This window comes from Teleopsis dalmanni, chromosome 2 (assembly GCF_002237135.1).
Source record: "Teleopsis dalmanni isolate 2A chromosome 2, ASM223713v2, whole genome shotgun sequence".
NCBI lineage: Eukaryota > Metazoa > Arthropoda > Insecta > Diptera > Diopsidae > Teleopsis > Teleopsis dalmanni.
Window position 1 is genome coordinate 117,339,830 of NC_051847.1, and position 19,849 is coordinate 117,359,678.

General features: G+C 28.4%; 2 protein-coding genes across 2 annotated transcripts; both read right to left on the reverse strand.

Moving 5' to 3' along the window:
• Nucleotides 1–4,046: 4,046 nt before the first annotated feature.
• LOC119677935 (UDP-glucosyltransferase 2-like) lies at nt 4,047–5,889 on the reverse strand. The gene is made up of 2 exons (XM_038089519.1): nt 5,590–5,889; nt 4,047–5,525 (listed from the first exon to the last, which is right to left on the reverse strand). The coding sequence occupies exons 1-2, from the start codon at nt 5,837–5,839 to the stop codon at nt 4,219–4,221; spliced, it is 1,557 nt and encodes a 518-aa protein (XP_037945447.1). The 5' UTR covers nt 5,840–5,889; the 3' UTR covers nt 4,047–4,218.
• A 6,797-nt stretch (nt 5,890–12,686) lies between these two features.
• On the reverse strand, nt 12,687–14,437 carry LOC119677934 (UDP-glucosyltransferase 2-like). Its single transcript, XM_038089518.1, has 2 exons — nt 14,140–14,437; nt 12,687–14,029 (listed from the first exon to the last, which is right to left on the reverse strand). The coding sequence occupies exons 1-2, from the start codon at nt 14,387–14,389 to the stop codon at nt 12,723–12,725; spliced, it is 1,557 nt and encodes a 518-aa protein (XP_037945446.1). The 5' UTR covers nt 14,390–14,437; the 3' UTR covers nt 12,687–12,722.
• Nucleotides 14,438–19,849: the final 5,412 nt, after the last annotated feature.

Below are 19,849 nucleotides of genomic sequence, written 5' to 3' on the forward strand. Positions count from 1 at the left end.
AATTTATAATCGATGATTATAAGTAATTTGTTATTTAAAAAAACATCTAAATATGAACATCGTTAAATTAACGATCTAAGCCCAGTAATTAAAAAACGTATAGAAAATTGGTCGTAATAACAATTAATTAATAACCTAAATTTAAGATACAATACTCTGTATTCTAAATATGCTTTTCTTTGTTAAAGCTTGTTCTTAAAATAAAAGAATTTTAAATGTTAATAACCTTGAACTAACAAAAATATGGAAATTATTAAAAATCTTGAAAAACAATGAAGATATATGTTCATTCTTTTATTATTTGTATGATATATTTATGGAAAATTTCTTAAGAAATTTTGGGTCCTTTACTGATCTTTTCATTTTAACTACTATACTTAATGACCTTTTTACTTTAGATCTTATTTAGTGTTAATAAACCTATAAACCTAAAAAAAATGAATATGGATGCAGATAAAATATTTATAGATACTTTCATCCAATGTTAACAAAAATAATCGCTGTTTGTGGAATGTCCAAAGCAGTGAATATAAAGATCGCAAGAAAAAGACGCGGCATATATTAAATATACAAAATTATAATCAATTATAAGCAAAGCGCAACATATACGTTAACTATCCATTTTTTCAATTTTGCGATTTTAAAATTTTATTTTAAACTTCACACAAATTTTCACAGCACCACCCAAAAAGCACTCTTCAAAAATTTTGCGTAAATGACGATTCTTGTGTGTCATACCTGTTCAAATTCGGTCGCTAGAAGAAATTTGAGCAAGAGAGAGCGCAATTCGTATGACACACCAGTATGATAGTCTGCACCGCGCTTAAAGTTAACTATGTATAAGGGACTAGAGTAGGTCCTTCACCCGAGAAAAAGTAAGAGATATAAACAGAACACCTTTTTTCTTTTTGGTAAATTTTTTATTTGTCTAAGGAGTCGAATATCGAATATGCGAGTTTAGCAGCGCTGACGGTTTTACATCGTCTCTTAACACATGCTTAGATTAAAGTTCTATTGCATGAACTTTAGCTTAAGATGCTGTCGGTTTATAACTCTCTAGAATAATTACTTGAAACACAAGCTTCACGTTTTTGATACACACGCCATAATTACATATAATAGTTCCGTTAGACTTTGTTTGTCGCTTCACTCGTTAATAAAAAATTTTTCTACTGTAATAACAGATTAGAAGAAGGCTGCTCGGGGAGGTATGCGGATCTGAGGTAAAAGTGCTCAAGTGCACTGGCTCAAATAGATTCAATATTATGTTGAATATTATGTTGAAGAGATTCTGTTATATACCTATTAGTATTAATTATTATTCCATTGATATTACAACTATCTTAGATATCTAGTAATACTTTTAACAAATGAAAATTTGGAAGTTTGAGTTGTCTTAAATCATCATTTAAGATAACATGTTAATGATAATGATATATTTCATACAAATTTCAATATATTTCATAAATAATTAGATAAATAAATACATAAGTAAATAAATAAGTAAATAAAATAAATAAATAAATAGATAAATAAATACATAAGTTAATAAATAAGTAAAAAAAAAATAAATATATAATAAACAAATAAAAAAGATAAATACATAAATAATAAACAATAATAATAAATTAATAAACATAAATTAAAGTAAAGGATTCAACTTACCATAATTTAATACATAATACTTAAGTATGTTAGAAGTGTACGTTTAAGACGATTTTTGTACCCTAGTTCCAAGGCAGGAAGTCTTCTCATTTCTAGGTTTGAATGCTGAAGCAATTTAGATAAGTGGTTAGTACTGCTTTTTTGAATTGTTTCAAGTACATACATCCTGTGTTTTTTTACGTGATTTCCTGCCATCGATGGCTTAACACCACGGTGCTCTTAACACACGTATTAATTTAAGCGTCAATCAACGCCCCATTGGAATAGTCTGCTTCTATTCCGCCGGCACCAATAAAGAAATTCATGCAAGTTATAACTTTCACCTTGGTAAGATGCGAGGCCTACCTACTGACCCCTGCTGATCTTTGAGTCACAGCACCCGGTTTGAAACGCACACCACGGCGAATGAATGACAAGCAAAACATTCTTCCCGCGTGACTTTGGTTATTAGCCACAACCACTTCGAGTCCAACGCCAATGGTCAGCACAGCCGAAGCTGTCGGACCACTGACCCCCGAAGTACCAGATAGTATCATCTCTGGTCAAATGTCGCAAGTTGCCGCCCACAACTCACTACCATTCGCACTTCTTGCGTAAGTGCCAGACTGGCACTAGGGGATATTAGTCGCCTCTTACGACAGGCCATCCTAACCGCGGGAGTATTCTTTTCCCCTCTCCGCAGGGAATGTTTCATGTACAGTACGGATATTCAGGTCTTTGTAAATATCGTCGTTTCTGATGTACAATCTGGCGTCTATTATCGTTCGCAGGATATTTGATTGCAGTCTTTGAATAGTATTAATATAAGTTTTGCAGGTGGTTCCCCATATTTCAATTCCGTATTTCCAAATCGGAACAATAATAGTTTTGTAAATTAGTAGTTTGTTATCTATTGACAACTGGAATTTTTACCAAGAAGCCAATATAGGTCTTGGCTTTTTATATTTTTAAATTTAATTATAACAAAAGCTTGGGTGATAGTACCATCAGAATGTTTCTCCCTACTTCAGTGCAATACGTCTAAGTTTTTAATAGTTGGATACTGAACATTGACATTTCATCCAAATTTTTTAATAATAATATGGTTAGTAATAATATGATTGAAAGGTGCAACTGATTGCTTATTATGATGCCCTTAAAGTTTTAAGAAAGAGGCGACTTATACTAACAATTGTTTCCATTATACAATGGAGCCGCTTTATCTGTAATCCCGGGCAGAGACATAGAAAGTTATTAATAGATTCTACATCTTTTTTATCATGACAACTCCTGCTTCATTCAATGTCCGCTCATTGAATTTTACTATCGTTGAAACTTAAGTATAATAGCACAGTGCCACTTCAGTATTCTAGTAAGAATACGAACTGAGTTTCTTAAAACTTTAAAGATATTTCGGTAAGTCGATTATTTTGACCATAAATTTGATGTTGGTCAAAATGTAGCCATAAAATATTTATTTGTTTTATAATAACGTTAAATAAATTGTTTACATTTTATTGTGATTTTAGAATATGCTAGTTATCTTGCACATATTTATAAATATAAATATATATATATTTTGAAGAAATCTACCTTAATTCATAAAAGGTCTATGCAATGTCCCAACCGATCAACAGTGCTAATTAAAATAATAAAAATTAAGCAGTTCTAATTAAACCATTTATATGTAATTTTCAGTTTAAAAAAAAATTTATTGTTCATTTATTGGGCGAAAAAATTTGTGCTTTAAGAATGGTTGGGTTGAAATTCAAATTCAATACAAGTCCATTGTTTCAATGGATCCATTGGAAAGAATTAAGTAGAACTTAGAGATTTTTAGATATTGAACGGGCTTTATTGAATGAATATACACCACCTTTTGCTGTTATAATCCACCTATTCATTACAGGACTTGAAACTAGCAATAAAGACTTATTATTCTTGTTTAGTAACTCTAAAGAAGAATAATTAATAATTCTTTCACCCCTCGATATTCGCATAGAGGCTGATAGGTGTATATTTTGACACTCAAATTCAAACATAGCATTATTATATTATTATAAACTTCAGTTATGGAACTCTTCTTTGTGATGAAGTAATAAAGTTATTTCTAAGCATATATAATATATTCATTATACATCTATTTATATTAACTTTTAACTTTTTGTGGAAGTGTTTCCCGGTATCCATCGAATTAATTCAGTACTAATAAACAGTAACATTCGGAAAGTGGTGTTTTAATATCATTAGGTGTCCTATTTCGATAATAACAATCAAAATGAGTAAAATGAACCATAAAGTAAATGGCCGTGAAACCCATAGGGCTTTATAAATTAAAATAACTTAAGTTAATTTATTTGATACAATTTTTCTATATTTTCGGTATATAATTGGAGTTTGCTATTTAACAATACTATTTTTATTTACTAGATTATAAAATGACTATAACTTACATTTAAAAATAGTTTAGATTGAAAAAGTTACTTTCAAGGATTTTTTTTAATCTTGTTTGAACTTAGTTGGTTAAAACATTAGGACCATCTACTTTGTTAAGATCGCCAAATACATGTTTTTTTATTCTTTTTTATGTTTAATTGCATTTGACGTGAATATGAAACCTAAAATTTTGCTCATAAACCAATAAATTACCCATAAACCCACTGCAGATACAAATATCAAAACACCAATTACATCTAAACTATGCACCTCCATAAAATTCAAATCCTGACCAGCAACGCGCATATGGTTTGCTCCTTCATGCCGTAGTACATATTCTGTCCAATAAATGGCTGCATCAATTGGTTTAATGGGCTGATCATGATATTGGCGAGATATTTTTTTAATCTTTTCCGTATAAATTTTATTACTCAAAATCTTTTTAATTTTAGCACCGAAGCTTGCAATGCTGATGGTGTTAATATCAACATCTAACGCATATCCTGATTTTACTGCGTTAGCCACATTCAGAAATTGATCAAAAAAGTTTGGTATGCCAATTATAGGCTTGGCGTAATATATAGCCTCCATTGTACTAAGTAAACCACCATGCGTAATAAATAATTTGACTTTTGGATGGGCTAATATATCAGGCTGTGGAAACCATTTGCTAATGAAAACATTATCTGGTTTACCTGGTAACTTTTCTGCTTCAAATTTCCATAACACACGTTGCGGTAAGGAAGCAAATGTTTTTAAAAATATATCAATAGTTTCTTTTGGTAATTTCTCACTTTTTATATTAGAACCCATTGAGAAATATATCACACCATTTTCAGCACCATTAATAAAATCAGCTATATCAATTGGTAAAGGTGATGGTTTGTGGCTTATATGCAAACCACCAACTTGAATCATGTTCGGCACATACGGACGGGGAAAACTCAGAGAGAAGTGTTGGTTTAACAGCATTAGTGAGAAATTTTTACGCTGCGTCTCTAGTGATACTTTAGCGTGTGGAAAGTATTGGTTATATAATACTTTTTGACGCGGCAAATGCACTGTATATGTATGAAGATACTGCAATCCGACTATTAAAAAATTTTTTAAACGTTGCATAAAATTCATTTGAGTTGTTAAATCACTCATCGTCGATGGCACGTAAGATATTGGTGACACATTTCCTACATATTCATCCATTTCGACATCCGTACCGAACGATGAGAATCCAATTAATGGTGCCCCAAAATGTTGCGCGAAACCATATAATATTTCTGTTCGCACAGTTTCCACAATCACGAGATCGAATTTTTCTTCATCTGAATTTATTAGCTTTTGTACTGCTTTATTATTTAAAACGCGTAAGGAAATGGATTCAAAAAATTCGGTATAGAAATTGAATTCTTGCCATTTATTCAATTCAGTTTGTACTGAATTAACGATATCTATTTAAAACATATGTACACACAAATTAAAATTGTTAATTCTAATTATTCTGTTCACACCTACTGTCGTAATCTTCAAACACTTCCAAAACTGGTATATCTCTGAAGTTCTGTATTGGTTCCTTTTGTGGAAAAGCATTTATGACTGTTACATTATGCCCTCGTGCGGCTAATGTCTTCAAATAAGGTTGCACGAGAATATACTGTGAAGGCCCCGGAAATGGAAATATTGCTAATATTTTAGCGCCTTCAATATTGCTGAGACACAAGCACAATCCAAAAAGTACTGTAAAAATGAAAGTCACATATTCCATTCTGTTTACTACAATTGAAACCCACCGTGCCGAGTCTAAAACTATACTGATACGAAAGCTACAGAGATGTGAACTCAGCACTGAACTTGACTTTTCAAAATCTAAATAAACAGTTTTATCAAACCATTAAACTATCAAGCGATAGTCGAAAAGTCAATTAAGGAAACGAAAGTTGAGCAGTTAGTGATATACGAGTAGTGTAATTTATGAAGCACATGTACCGCTACACACTGCACTACATACACAGATCGCTACAACATTTTTGATTACTGAATAATTTTTAATAACTTTTACCTAAATGACAGAATTAATTAATTGTTACAATAAATATTATTAAGCAAATACGTAATACGGTCAATTTTACATATAATGTAAAGGGTGTGACAATCAGTTTCACATAGATTTTGAATTTAATGCATGTGCATGTATCTACATATATAAATATAATATTACTTATCCAATGTTCATAATTTTAAATTCAACTGAAATAATATGAGAAAATCAAACATTGACTAACCAATAAAATTATTAACAAATATCCTTAGCATTATTTAATGCAGTAGTTAAATCATATATTGAAAATGGCGCACGGTCTATAAGTTGTTATACGGATAATAATTTACATCCCTTCACTTCACTCACACAAACAGTTAGTGCTTAATTTAGCTCAAATGCATACATTAATTTTAATAAATGTCAGACATGCAGTAAACAGCACAAAAATACAAAAAAGAAATATAATAAATATAAATTTAAATTAAAAATAACAAATAAAAAAGTGCTATGTAACCGCACTAAAAGCAAGAAACAAAAATTAGAAAATATTTTTATTGATGTCTTTGAGCAAACATTTCACAGTGTTTAGATTATGGAGATAATGAAAATGTTTAACTAAAAAGCAATGTAAGATTAAAATTATCTATTGAGTCTGAATGTGATAAGAAAAAATAATGTAAATAGTTTAGCAACAAATATAAAATGATAACTGAAATGAAAGAGATATCCTACGTTATTATTGTGATGTAATTTTTACATCAGTAAAATTGACAATAAGAAACCTATTCTAATCATAATGCATTAATCAAAACAGACAACAATTAATATATATTTCATACTTATATAGCTAATACATTTATGTAGAAAACTGTAATAGTTAAAAAATGTTACCATAAAGATTAATTTTTCATATTTTATTAATACATTACCAAAATAAGTATTGGGCATAAACAATATAGGCCAACCGTGATTGAAAGTTCGAAGCATAAATCTTGAAATTTCATAATGATTTCTAAAATTTGAAGAAATCGATGATATTGCATTCCCTATTTCTGCTTAGAAGTTTAAAAAATAAAAGAGTATCCACCCTTCATCTAATAATATTCAATAAATGAATAAAGTTATGTTGCAATTAAGACTATGCATTAAATATACATAATACATTAAGTGTACAGCGACAAACATGTTTATATCAAATTAAAATAATACATTAGGTTAAGTAAGGTTTAAGAGACGCATGTTAATGCGTACATCAACATTTCCACTATTGCTCAATGTGATACCCTTGGAGTTGTCAGGAGAAGGTGAAGTATATATCACTATATCCTTAATGGTCTAATAATAATAGAGCATATTAAAAATTATAAGTTCTATATCAATTAATCAAAATATCTATTGATAAACAGTATGAAATTAAACTAACTCTTGTTCTTACTACTATCCCATCAACATTATGTTACTTATTATTCTCTAAAGATATTAAATTTTTTTATTAAAAATGTTATATAGACGCTTCTCTTATGTAACCTAAAGATTATTTATTTTTTTTTAAATATTCATTAAATATTAACTGAACGGGATACTTCGGTACCGTATCGAATGCTGGATGCCATTACTTTTTATAACAGCTATATCAAAATGTAAACCTATCCTTTTTTGGTAACATTTAATAGTATAACAATGATTATTCATAAAATAAATTTTAAACAAAATGTCTAATAAAAATATGTTTCCTCTTGATGAGATTTGACGTATTGGTTCCAAAAAGTTGAAATTTATTTAGCTTATTTGGAGAGGTTTCGAAAAGTAGCTATTATGTAGTTCAACACACATTTGAATAGTGAAACAAATAATACTTCTCCTAACACCTCTTAGATATTTAAAAATGATGCGAAAATACTAAAATACTGAATATTCTGTGATATTCATTTAAAATCTTTTTTCTCAAATGTTATTTTAATATAATGCTGGCTTTAGTATATAACATATGGTCCAAATACTTATATTTTTTGGTAAACAGAAGAAATATAAATTTAAAACTTTTTATGACTGAAATACATATCTGCAATACATAAATTTACAGGTTTGTGTTGAAAAGCGGATATACTGATGCATCCCTCACTAGACTCCTCAGGTTTTGTTAAGCAACTGACTTTAATAATATCTATAAGTATATTATGACAACTAGAAGACATCGATATTCAACAGAATAAATTAGTCAATATATTATTCAGAAAAATAACTGCAACCAAACTGTTTGACATATATAGTCTGTAATCACCGAGAGTAATTCTCTCTGTAATAACTTTATAGTAAGGAAGTTAAGTGAATCATACAGAATTTTGAATCTACATTGACGTGTCATTTATATGATAATATGTATATATATAATATTATATAAACATGCATATATATAATATAGTAAGTTATATGACAATAGTAATAGCTATAGTTTTGTTCACACTTATATATCATTAGCGTACAAACATCAAAGAATTATATAGTTTTTCGTAAAATAAAATGAATCTGAAATATCTATAGAGCGAATACATTGGAACTACAATAGGAACTATTGTAAATCTAAACCTAAACTGATCTCTGAATATAATTAAGCAATTAATTAATATGGGAATAATAAATATTCCTTACATGTCCAATTGTTATTAAATATTCTTATAGGTAATAAAAGAAGATTCAATATTGCCAACATACATATGAATCTCAAGAATAGTATTCTAATATATTCTACATTCCAACTAAGTTTCCAAATTATTCGGTCATATATCATGACACGAATATTATTACTTTTTAAGAGAATAAGGTATTTTGTATTTATATTTAATATTTGAATATTATACAGATAAATAATAATACGTAATTTTAATAATACTCTATTATTAAAAATAAATGAGAATACATCAAGCTGTATGTACGTTCATTTGTAAATGGATATATTAAAAGACATTGTAGATGAGATAATTTTAGAAATTTTTAAATAATTACTTTACAAAAATTAATATGTTAATACGTATGTATATCATATTTCAAATAGAACATAATGTAAAAAAATATGTAACCATATAAATATGCTATATGTTCATGCTATATAAACAATGTCGTATTGATTGGTAAATACATATTGTATAATTTGATTTATTTAAATTAAGATCACTTAAATATACACAAAAAAAATAATTACAGTAAAGTACTGTATGTGTGGGGAATGAGATTTGTTTACAAACTCGTCACTTACTTTTTTTATGTAAGAAAAAATATTCTTTAATATATATCATAGATTGTAAAATTTAAGCCTGACTTGACGAATACAGAACTCAGCAATATTTAAGGTAAATTTAATTAAATTGGAACGCACCAAACATAAATAAATCTTAATATTAGCCGTGGTGCAGTAAACGAAGAATAAGGGAAGAATAAGAGAATGGTTCACATTCATGTTTAATGTGGAACATGTGTATGTGCAAATATAAAGTGGAACGTAGTAAATATTATGTACAATTCAACTTTTGCATATGATACGGCGCAGTAACAATGCAAACCAAGCAACAAATGAAAAAATGAATTTAAAAGCAAAAAAGTAAAAACGTTTGTAAACAAGAGAACAAGTGACAAATATAACGCGTTGCCAACTTACTTTCCCTTGCGATCAGTAGGGTTTCTCAAAGTAGATCCAATTCGTGATGTGCAGATATGCAATTATTATAAAATATTTAGAACTTATAAAATTATATACAAATTTGTAATGAGGAAACTAAAGTCCTTCATTTATTTATAGTTTTTGACAAATATTTAATATACATTTTTGGAAACTTTTTCTTCTGCATTTTTTAAAACTTATATAAAATTTTGATCTAATTCTAAAATAAGCAGTAAAATTAAAAGAAAAAATTATAAATTTATGTAATTAATAAATTTTATAACTCTAAATTGATTTATATTACTAATATTAACATAATCCATTTTTTTAATAATAGTTTGCTAAAATATGTTCATTCATTTAAACACAACAATGCTTTATAGGAGTTTTCAAATTTATGGAATATAACTACTATATAAAAAATAATAAAAAATATTACTGACACTAACCTGAACTGGAGTACTGCATTTATTTGCATTTTTGCCAAGCGGCGTCGTATAATAGGTGCCTAAGCCTTTAGAACAATTTAACTTTTATTCTTTTATTTGTTAGATTGACGTTTAATATGTACAATATTTTTAATACTATTGAAATACATATTTTATATATATACTATATTATATATATATTTTTGAAATATATATACAAATACTTTTATAATTTACACATATTAGTCAACATTTTTCCTTCTTTAAATAACCATTTTGAACATTTTTACTTTTTTACTTCTTCTTTCTACTTGATAGAACAAAATTTGTCCAAACTTTTATAATATATTTTTTCACCTGTTCCATTTTCTTTTTTGCATATTTTACTTTATTAAATTTGGTATACGAAACAAATTAATATTTATATATTTAATATTTAAATAATACATAAACCACTTGCACTTGCGCTAACAATTTTGATTTCAGTTTTCACACTTATTTCGTTTGTTGTTTTTTTTTTGAAAAAGAGAAGAAATTAAAGAACCGTAACTATGTGTGTGCGCTAAAATCATTGCAGTTTACATTCTATGCCTCCATTCGTTTAAATATTTACCTAACTGTGCATGTAACACTTAAAGAAGCTAAAACAACCATTGTTGTTGTTATTATTCGAAGGCTTACGCAATTTACAGTTTTCATTATGTACATTACCCACTTTCAATTCTTAATAATTCCAGAAATATTGTCCGTAATAATTATTGTTTAATTGTTATTATTATTTTAACACATTTTTAGTTAATAACATTGTTGGTTTATATTTATTACAATATAATTTTTGTATCCTAAAACAGACACATGTACATATTTTTACTTTTGACTAATGTTGTACTCAAAATAGCTGCATCGTATCCTGCTAATGTTGATAATAGTTTTCCTTAAATGGCTTTTCAATGCAGTTCAAAATATATTAAATATTCCGCACATAATGATAATAATTTGTTAACAATATATATTAACAATGTATATATTTTGTTATACTTAAAAAAATAAATAAAATTATACACATATTGCCAATTGGCGTCTTCACATGCACTGTCAGTGTTTAATACTGGAAGCTAGGAAGGGTAGAATGGGCAAAAAGACAAATGAACAACTACATCAACAAATCATCAAAAAAAACATAGAAACATTTTGCATATTCCGTTTTTATAACTTGTACATATTTTCATATCTATTCCATTACTTTTCACTGGGTCATTTTTTGTGATGTTGGCACTTGAAGGAATAAAGTAATAAAATTTTCAAACTAATTTGGAATCATTATTTACATTATTTAGGAATATAATATTTTTAATTAAATTTTTTTAATTGATAATAATGAAAAAAATGCTTCCAACCGTCAAATTCATAAATCCAAAAATGGTAATATAAAGTGAAGTCCTAAGCTACTGAGAATTACGGAACGCCATATTGTATATCTATAAATTATCCCGATTTTGGTAAAAACCACCACCAATATATATTAAAACGCTTATTATAATCCATATTCAAAACTCAACTCCAGCCTTATCCAAATAAATTACTAAGATCATTTTGAATGAATACTCGCTCCATTAATTTATTGATTTAGATATATTTGTTATATACGTTCAGAACTAGCCAATTTTTAACAACTTTTGAAAATGAAATAACTCTGAGAATTATTTAACCAAAATCATTACCTCCACAGAAAGTGATATTGAAAGTGATTTGTAAGAAAAAGTTTTGGTTAGCTGCGATGCTTTAAGTACTTTCCTTTTCCTACCTTTCTGAATTCTTCTTTCGGTAAAGTATTATATCGAAATCATAAAGTCAGCAAACAAAACAAATACAATTATTCAAATTATGACTATGCTGTTTTAAGCTAGTGCACTTAAGCACTTTTACTCTTTTTTAACTCGAGGTTTCCTCAAAACCCCTCTCTACACCTTGACTAAATTATTGTTTATCACTTCATCAGACTAAGCAATAATGGACCTCAGATCTGCATACCTCCCTGAGGAGCCTGTAACCATTCTGAGATTTGATAACGCGGTGTTGGTAAGTCTGTCAGATTTCGCAAATAATTTCAGGGCTCTATCCTTTATGTATTTTTTGTTGTCATGGTTCCAATAATTGAAAAAATTGTTAAAAGAATATTTTAATGTTTTGCATACAATATTATCTATTAAGAGCAAGAAGAGAACACATAATTTTGTATTTACTGTATCAAGTGTGTGGCTTTTAAAGGCAGCGTTTATATTTATACAATACCTCTTGATATACCTAGTAACATACAACTGTTACTATGCAATATTAAGTCCCTTTCAGAATGGAACCTTTCATTCCGAACTTTGATTTTTAAATGTTAATGCAAAAAATATGCTTTCACAAAAAATACTCGAAACTAGTCATTTCTTATATAATTTTTCTTTAAACTTAGAAACATGTATTTTTTATTGGAGAGCAATTGTTTGTACTTTATTTATTTATTGTGATTATATTTTTATTCAAATTTTCTTTTAGTTTTAGGTTTTCTTAGAGCGCATCCTAACAACTTGACTACAAGTCCAATAACAATACCGAAGACCAGAATAGTTCCAGTTACTAACATACACACTGAGTCCAGGCAATACAGTTGAAAGACATTTAAGTCCTGTGCAGCAACACGCATGTGAGGAGCTCCTTTATGCCGTAGCACATATTCTGTCCAATAAATAGCTGCATCCATGGGTTTAATTGGTTGATCATGATAACGATTTGAGATGGCTCTAGCTTTCTTTGCATAACTCTTATCATTTAAAATACTCTCAATTTTAGATCGCAAACTTTGAGTGTCTAATTTTTTCAAATCAGCACTTAAACCAAATCCTGTTTTAACAGCACGAGCAACATTTAAAAATTGATCATAGAATACCGGTAAGCCAATAACAGGTTTCGCGTGATAAATAGCTTCCATGGTACTAAGTAGACCACCATGTGTAATAAATAACTTGACATTTGGATGGGCCAATATATCTGGCTGTGGGAACCACTTGTTAATAAAAACATTATCAGGTTTGCCTGCTAAATTTTCATCTTCAAATTTCCATAACACACGTTGGGGTAAGGAAGCAAAAACTTTCAAAAGGACATCAATAGTTTCTTTTGGCAAGTTCTTACTTTTCACGTTAGATCCCATTGAGAAATATATCACACCGTTTTCACCACCATTAATGAAATCAGCTATATCAGGTGGTAAAGGTGATGGCTTGTGACTTATATGCAAACCACCTACTTGAATCATGCTTGGCACATAGGGGCGCGGAAAACTCAGCGAGAAATGTTGATTCAACAGCATTAATGAGAAATTATTACGAACCGCTTCTAATGGCACTTTAACATGTGGAAAATATTTACTATACAATTTTTTTTGGCGTGGTATATGTATGAAGTGTGTATGTAATATTTGTAAGTTGTTATTTACAAAATTTTTTAACCGTTCCATACAACTCATCCGATCGGTAAATTCACTTAAAACTGAAGGTATATATGATGAAGGTGATATATTTCCAACGAGTTCATCAATCTCCACATCCGTGCCAAAAGATGAGACCCCAATAAGAAGTGCATTAAAATGTGCTGCAAAGCCGTACAGTACTTCACTGCGTATAGTTTCCACAATGACCAAGTCAAAGGTTTCAGTTTCAGATTTTAATAGTGTTTGGACCTCTTTATTATTTAATACATTCAATTGAATATCTTCCACAATATCAGAAAAATAATTGAGTTCCTGCCAAAAGTTGCGTTCTGTTTGTATAGATTCAATCATCTCTAAAATCAAAAATTTAAAATATAAAAAACTATTTTTAATGGAAATTATTTAAAATTTAATTGTCTTCTTTTTTAATTTTAGTATTAAATATTTTATTAAAATAAATTACCGTCTTGCAGCTTGATAATATCTGCCACCGATATATCTCTAAAATTTGGTATAGGTTTTTTCTGTGGAAAAGCATTTATTACAGTTACATTATGACCGCGGTCTGCTAGAGTCTTAAGATATGGCAAGACTAATATGTATTGCGATGGTCCTGGAAAAGGAAATATGGCCAAAATATTTGCACTTTCACTATGTCCCACAATTATTGCCAGCATATAAATGCTTATAGCTAGTACAACCAGGTTTTTCATCTTTAATTGCCAGACATGTGTTCTTAATAAAGTAACAGTTTAAACTGATAAGTGAATTCAAACAAAACAAAGTGATAAGCAATTTTTGCTTAAAGGGCACTTAAATAGAAGTTTAAAACTGTGTTATCATTTTATTATCATATTCACAAAATAATTTTAAATTGTGTTTAATTTAATCAGCATTGCATTGTAAAAATGTTTAAATATGTGTATGTACATCATTAGAGTCAACTATCGGACAACTAATTCTGTGATATTGAAATATATATTAATGTATAAAGAAGTCTGTACAAATATACAATAATAAACTATTGAGAAATATTTTCTTAATTACAATTTTTCTGATTATATATTTAGATATGAAGCAACATTACAATCTAAGTAGACTACAAGCGCAATGACTTTTCAGATTTTACTTAGATTAATCTGATTTACTTGTTTCAATGGAGGACAATTGTATAACATAATGAAACGTAATGTAATCACACGTACTTTTTGTATTCTAGGTCATATATTTTAAATTTATTATTATGAAAAAGGAATAGTACACCGCAATCTTAAAGATCTGTGTGCTCCTTAGTCGGAAAAGTCTTGAATCCCTATGTTCCATGAAATACCCTCCTAGGTGTTTCTTCTGGGTGTGCATCTCTGCCTGGCACTCCCATAGCACATGATATGCGGTTCTCTCTCTTCTCTACAATATATGCAGTCTAAGTTGGATTAGATTTATAACTTTATCAGATGATTATTCAATCCACAGTAACCGGTTTCCCGTAATAATTCTTAGGCAAATCATTGTTTGTTCTGTATGCAATCCTTGAAGCGGCTTAAATTCTAAATCCCTAAAAGCATTTTAGATAGTGATAGTCTTGGTAGCTTTTCCCAATAGAGTTCTCTTTCTTTTTCTTCTGTGCCGCTCAAAAGAATGGACAGAATTTCTTTACCTAGACCACGGAAAGGTTCTGAGCCTATTTTTGTTGAAGCCGCGCCCCTTCTTGCGAGTTTATCTGCTATTTTATTTATGTCATATAAACATAAAAAAGTCTCCGATTTTAATATTACGTTACTTAACAACTAAATCATTTTTAATCGTCATTAAAATATTGGTTTTATATTTATAAGTTTTCTATTTATGAGAGTAACAAAGTTCGAAAGTTCGGGAATTTTGATAACTACGATAAATCTTTTAACCAGACCTTATTAATATCCTTTTATGGATACTGATGCAAAATTCACTAGTATTTTTTTTATAAACATCAAAAGCTCTTTTACAATTTTTCGTCTGATTTAGTAGAAAATCATATTATTTTTTAACAAAGTTTAATATTTTAATATATAATATAATATCCATGTACGCAATGCGAACGAAAACGTTGGAACACCATAATTGTTCGAGCCTTTGCTATTATACAGCTATATATTTGTAATACAAAATTATATAATATATAAAACAGATTTTCTATGCAAGCAGCTCGAAAATCTTCAAGCAACTCGAGTGTCTTCAAACAAGTGTTGAACAAGTCTCTTGAACATTTGAATAGGTATATGTTGATCGAACATCAGGCCTAACTCTAAGTCTGCACTGGTGTGATGTTTCGCAAAATTTTTCCATAAAACTTAATTTTTTTCACTTTTTTATTTTTTATGATACTCGGGCGGAGCCAAATGTCAAATTAACTTAATACACTATGTCATCTTTTATTACCTATATTTTTGCAAATCATACCTAATCTATATCGCAACTTCCTATAATTTGGCACACTTTCATGTTCAATCATGAAAAATGTTTATAATCAGTACAAGAGTACCTAAGTGCATTTGATTATTTTTTTACGTAGTTATAATTATTATCTCAAATTACAAATTCTTATTATACAAACAAAATTAGGGTCTCTGGTTCATCAAAAATATTATTTTTAAAGAATAAATGGTGCTTATAGTATAACAACTACGCGTACTGATATTACTACTACTAGTACCAGTAAAACATACACTTATGCATATGTACAATATACGTTTATAAACATTTATATATATGTTTCTGGCAATACTATGAATGGTGATTTAAGCTAAGCATATACTCAACAATGTTCTCACTATTTACTCACCATAATTGGTCTTTCTTAAGAACGGGTCTTATTTATGGCAATATTTTACTGTAGGAAACATGACACTCTATTAACAATAGACGATGTTCTTATCAGCTGAATTATGAAAAATGCTGCCAAATAAAGAACCTTGTTTTAATTAGGATTATTTATACCATAGTAAAATACTGTTTTTATAAACAATGAATTTATTTTTATAAATTTTTTGTTGGGCAAAAACTGCCAGCAAACAAATTTCTGAAGTAATAATAAATGAGTTAATCTTAGAAGAAGTAATTTGTAAGTTTGTGCTAATGATAGGTTTAATCTTCAGTCTTAGTTCAAAGTTGTTAACTTAAACTGGTTGGTTTAGTTTTATTAATGTAAAATGAAATAAAATGAAATGAAAAATAAAAACATAACTATATTTTATTTTTGTTTTTACAACTATCAAATAAGAAAGTACGCGAGTGAATCTTATCAAGAAATGTACAATATAAACACATATATATGTATACATAATTAATTGCTATAAGAGCTACATACTTTGTGATTTTTTTAATAATACAGTTATATAATCCAAGACTTTTTATTCGTTATTACGAATAGTTTTATATATTAAATTTACAGTATAGTTACATTGTATGGGTACCTATGTAACTCCATAGAAAATTCATAAAACTTATATAAGTTTTTATTAGGAAGTTTCGTACAACTGGTTTCTAACTATTTTTCTTTATAGTCTATTATTGAAATATATCAAAACAAACCCTAAATATTATTTTCGAAATGTCCTACTATTTAAATATTTATTGCAATTAAAACTGAATATTTATCTCGTGCGAGATAAGAGCTAAACCGTCACAATTGCCTTGACAGCAGTTAAATGCTTTTGTTGTCAAGACCACCGTATAAGATACAATATCAAATACTCGATTAAGAGAGATATCAAAATTTTTGTTTATTATTATTTATAATTAAACAGATGATTTCAAAACAAATCTTAATTGAAAACAATGCATTTTACTAACATATACAGGGTGGCTCGACGATAGCCACTTGTGCTTTTCCAGCCAAATATAAGGCAATCACTCCATCATATTTGACATCAATCACATGCAACTTCTATTCTTCAATACAAAAATCAAAATGCCTTCGTATGCTTGTAAATAATATAATGAACTGTCGAATTAGCAATGTAAAAGCAAGTTTCCAAATCTTAAAACCTTAAAACTCAAATTTATTGGGATGACTCTGGTGAGGATGAGTATATCCCGCAACCGCAATGACATCGCAACAGTAGCTGCGTTTCAGCAAACATGATCCGCTCAATGATCTGGATTATCTTTGCTAAAACGATACGGATCACGTATAAAAATAATTGGCAACGCATGAATTATGCCAGTTGGGTTTGTGTTCAAAATTTTTTGATTTGTCTGAATAATTTTGGCACTACAAAAATAAGTGTGAAAGTTTTAAATACAAAAAATCTAAAAAAATAGAAAAAAAAATAAAATCTGTTGAAATGTCTGAAGTATTAAACGTAAGTTTTTATTTAGTATTTACTTTAAAACTTAAATTTAATTCTATAGTAAATAAATGAAAATTGCAGATTTTATTAGAATCATCGAGCAAAACTGACTCTTCCATTCCCTTTTTAAATACTAGTTCAAGTGTATTAAACTCAAGGGATGAAGTTCATCAGCACGGATATAGTGGAAGTTTTCTGGAAACGATCAATAATTTTTCCGTTAACGATTATTTGATTGGTATTTGCACATAAAAAATGCAATTGCTATATATTAATTATGTTTCATATTTTAATAGATTTGTTAATAAAATCCAATCAGCAAATACAAAATAATCGTGGTGGTCACAATCGGACGAGAGCAATGAAGGAATTTTATATATTTTTGAGGTATATGGCAAATATGAATACTTTTTGCGAATTTGGTATTTGTTTTGTACATGTAAAAGTACACATGTAAAAATAGATGCACCACAGCATAGCAAATAGGCTTATTTCAAAAGAAAGCATGACTATAGCTTAATCTTGCAGGCAGTTTGCGATGAAATTGGTTTTTTTATAAACGTGTATGTTGCAGAGTCTGGTTCCTTATGTATTATTCTGTTTTAATTAAATAAATGTATTCAACTTAATGTTTATATATTCATTTCAAATTAATTGATTTTCATAAATTATCAAACAACACTTTTTTAATAATAATAAAACGTAAATAATTAAAGTAATAATTTTAATTAATTTTAATAATTTTAATTTATAGTAATGGTAATAATTAAAACATTACTTCAAACAAAGAAATAAATAATAATGACATATTAAATAAATAAGTACATAAAATAAGTAAATAAAATCAATAATAAATAAATATAAATGTAGATTTATTTATAATTTTACTACACCGTTGCATCGCATTGGCAACCTCATTTGCATTAAAATACGTTCCACTTTTATCTTTTACATACATTCCACATTGAACCAGAAAGTGAACCAGATCAATTGCTGGTTCACCCCATTGTTTTTGTTTTGCATGTAAAATTGATCATGTTTGCTGAAACGCAGCTATTGTGAAATGTTTTAAAATATGCTTAGATTTACAGATATGAATTGCTTTGGAGTTAAATTATGTATATTAGTAATGGTCAAATACATCATATGGAGAATAAGTGTTTGATAATACAGATTTAACAATACAATCAAACTGCAGCTTGGAAAACTATACATATCCAAATGTTAATCCAGAACATTAAACGTGTAATGATCAACTTTTTTTTGCCCTTTTGTCAAATAAAATTGATCTTATAGTTACTTAATATGTATTTTTTATATTCATGTTTGTTTTGATAAATAAATAAAAAAAATTATTAAACTCTGGCAGCCAAACACATTTATAAAAAAAATTCAAAACAAAAATAGCAACGAGAGAAATGACATTTTGTGTGTTTACATTTTCGTTTTCGCCAAAGCTGAGAGTGCAGCTTAAAATCGCAAGGTAAGAAAAGAGAAAGAAGTCTGGAAGTAAAACAACCGAACATCTGGTGAGGGGAAAGATTGAGTTGATTAACCGGAAAAAAACGGCTAACTGGAGAGTGTAGTGAAAATTTACGGGTGGAACTATAACTTAAGATAGAGTTTAAATGAATTAAAATAAATTCGATAAAATTTGAACAATTAAAACTTAACAGAAAGAAATTTACTGAAGTGCAAAAATTACTAAAAGATTATTAAAAGAAAACATTTAAATAAATTAATTAAATCAAGTGATTAGTTGCTGACTGCAAACCATGTATGTTCAGAATAATATTTGCTCAACACCGAAGAAGAAGACTCTGAATTAAAGGGAAAAACCCA

Bases quoted from the DNA above. Each gene is read 5' to 3' on its own strand.
- LOC119677935 (XM_038089519.1), bottom strand. From the start codon at position 5,839: ATGGAATATGTGACTTTCATTTTTACAGTACTTTTTGGATTGTGCTTG. The intron at 5,526-5,589 runs GTAGGTGTGAAC...TGTTTTAAATAG, and splicing joins AGTGTTTGAAGATTACGACA to ATATCGTTAATTCAGTACAA.
- LOC119677934 (XM_038089518.1), bottom strand. From the start codon at position 14,389: ATGAAAAACCTGGTTGTACTAGCTATAAGCATTTATATGCTGGCAATA. The intron at 14,030-14,139 runs GTAATTTATTTT...TTTTGATTTTAG, and splicing joins TATTATCAAGCTGCAAGACG to AGATGATTGAATCTATACAA.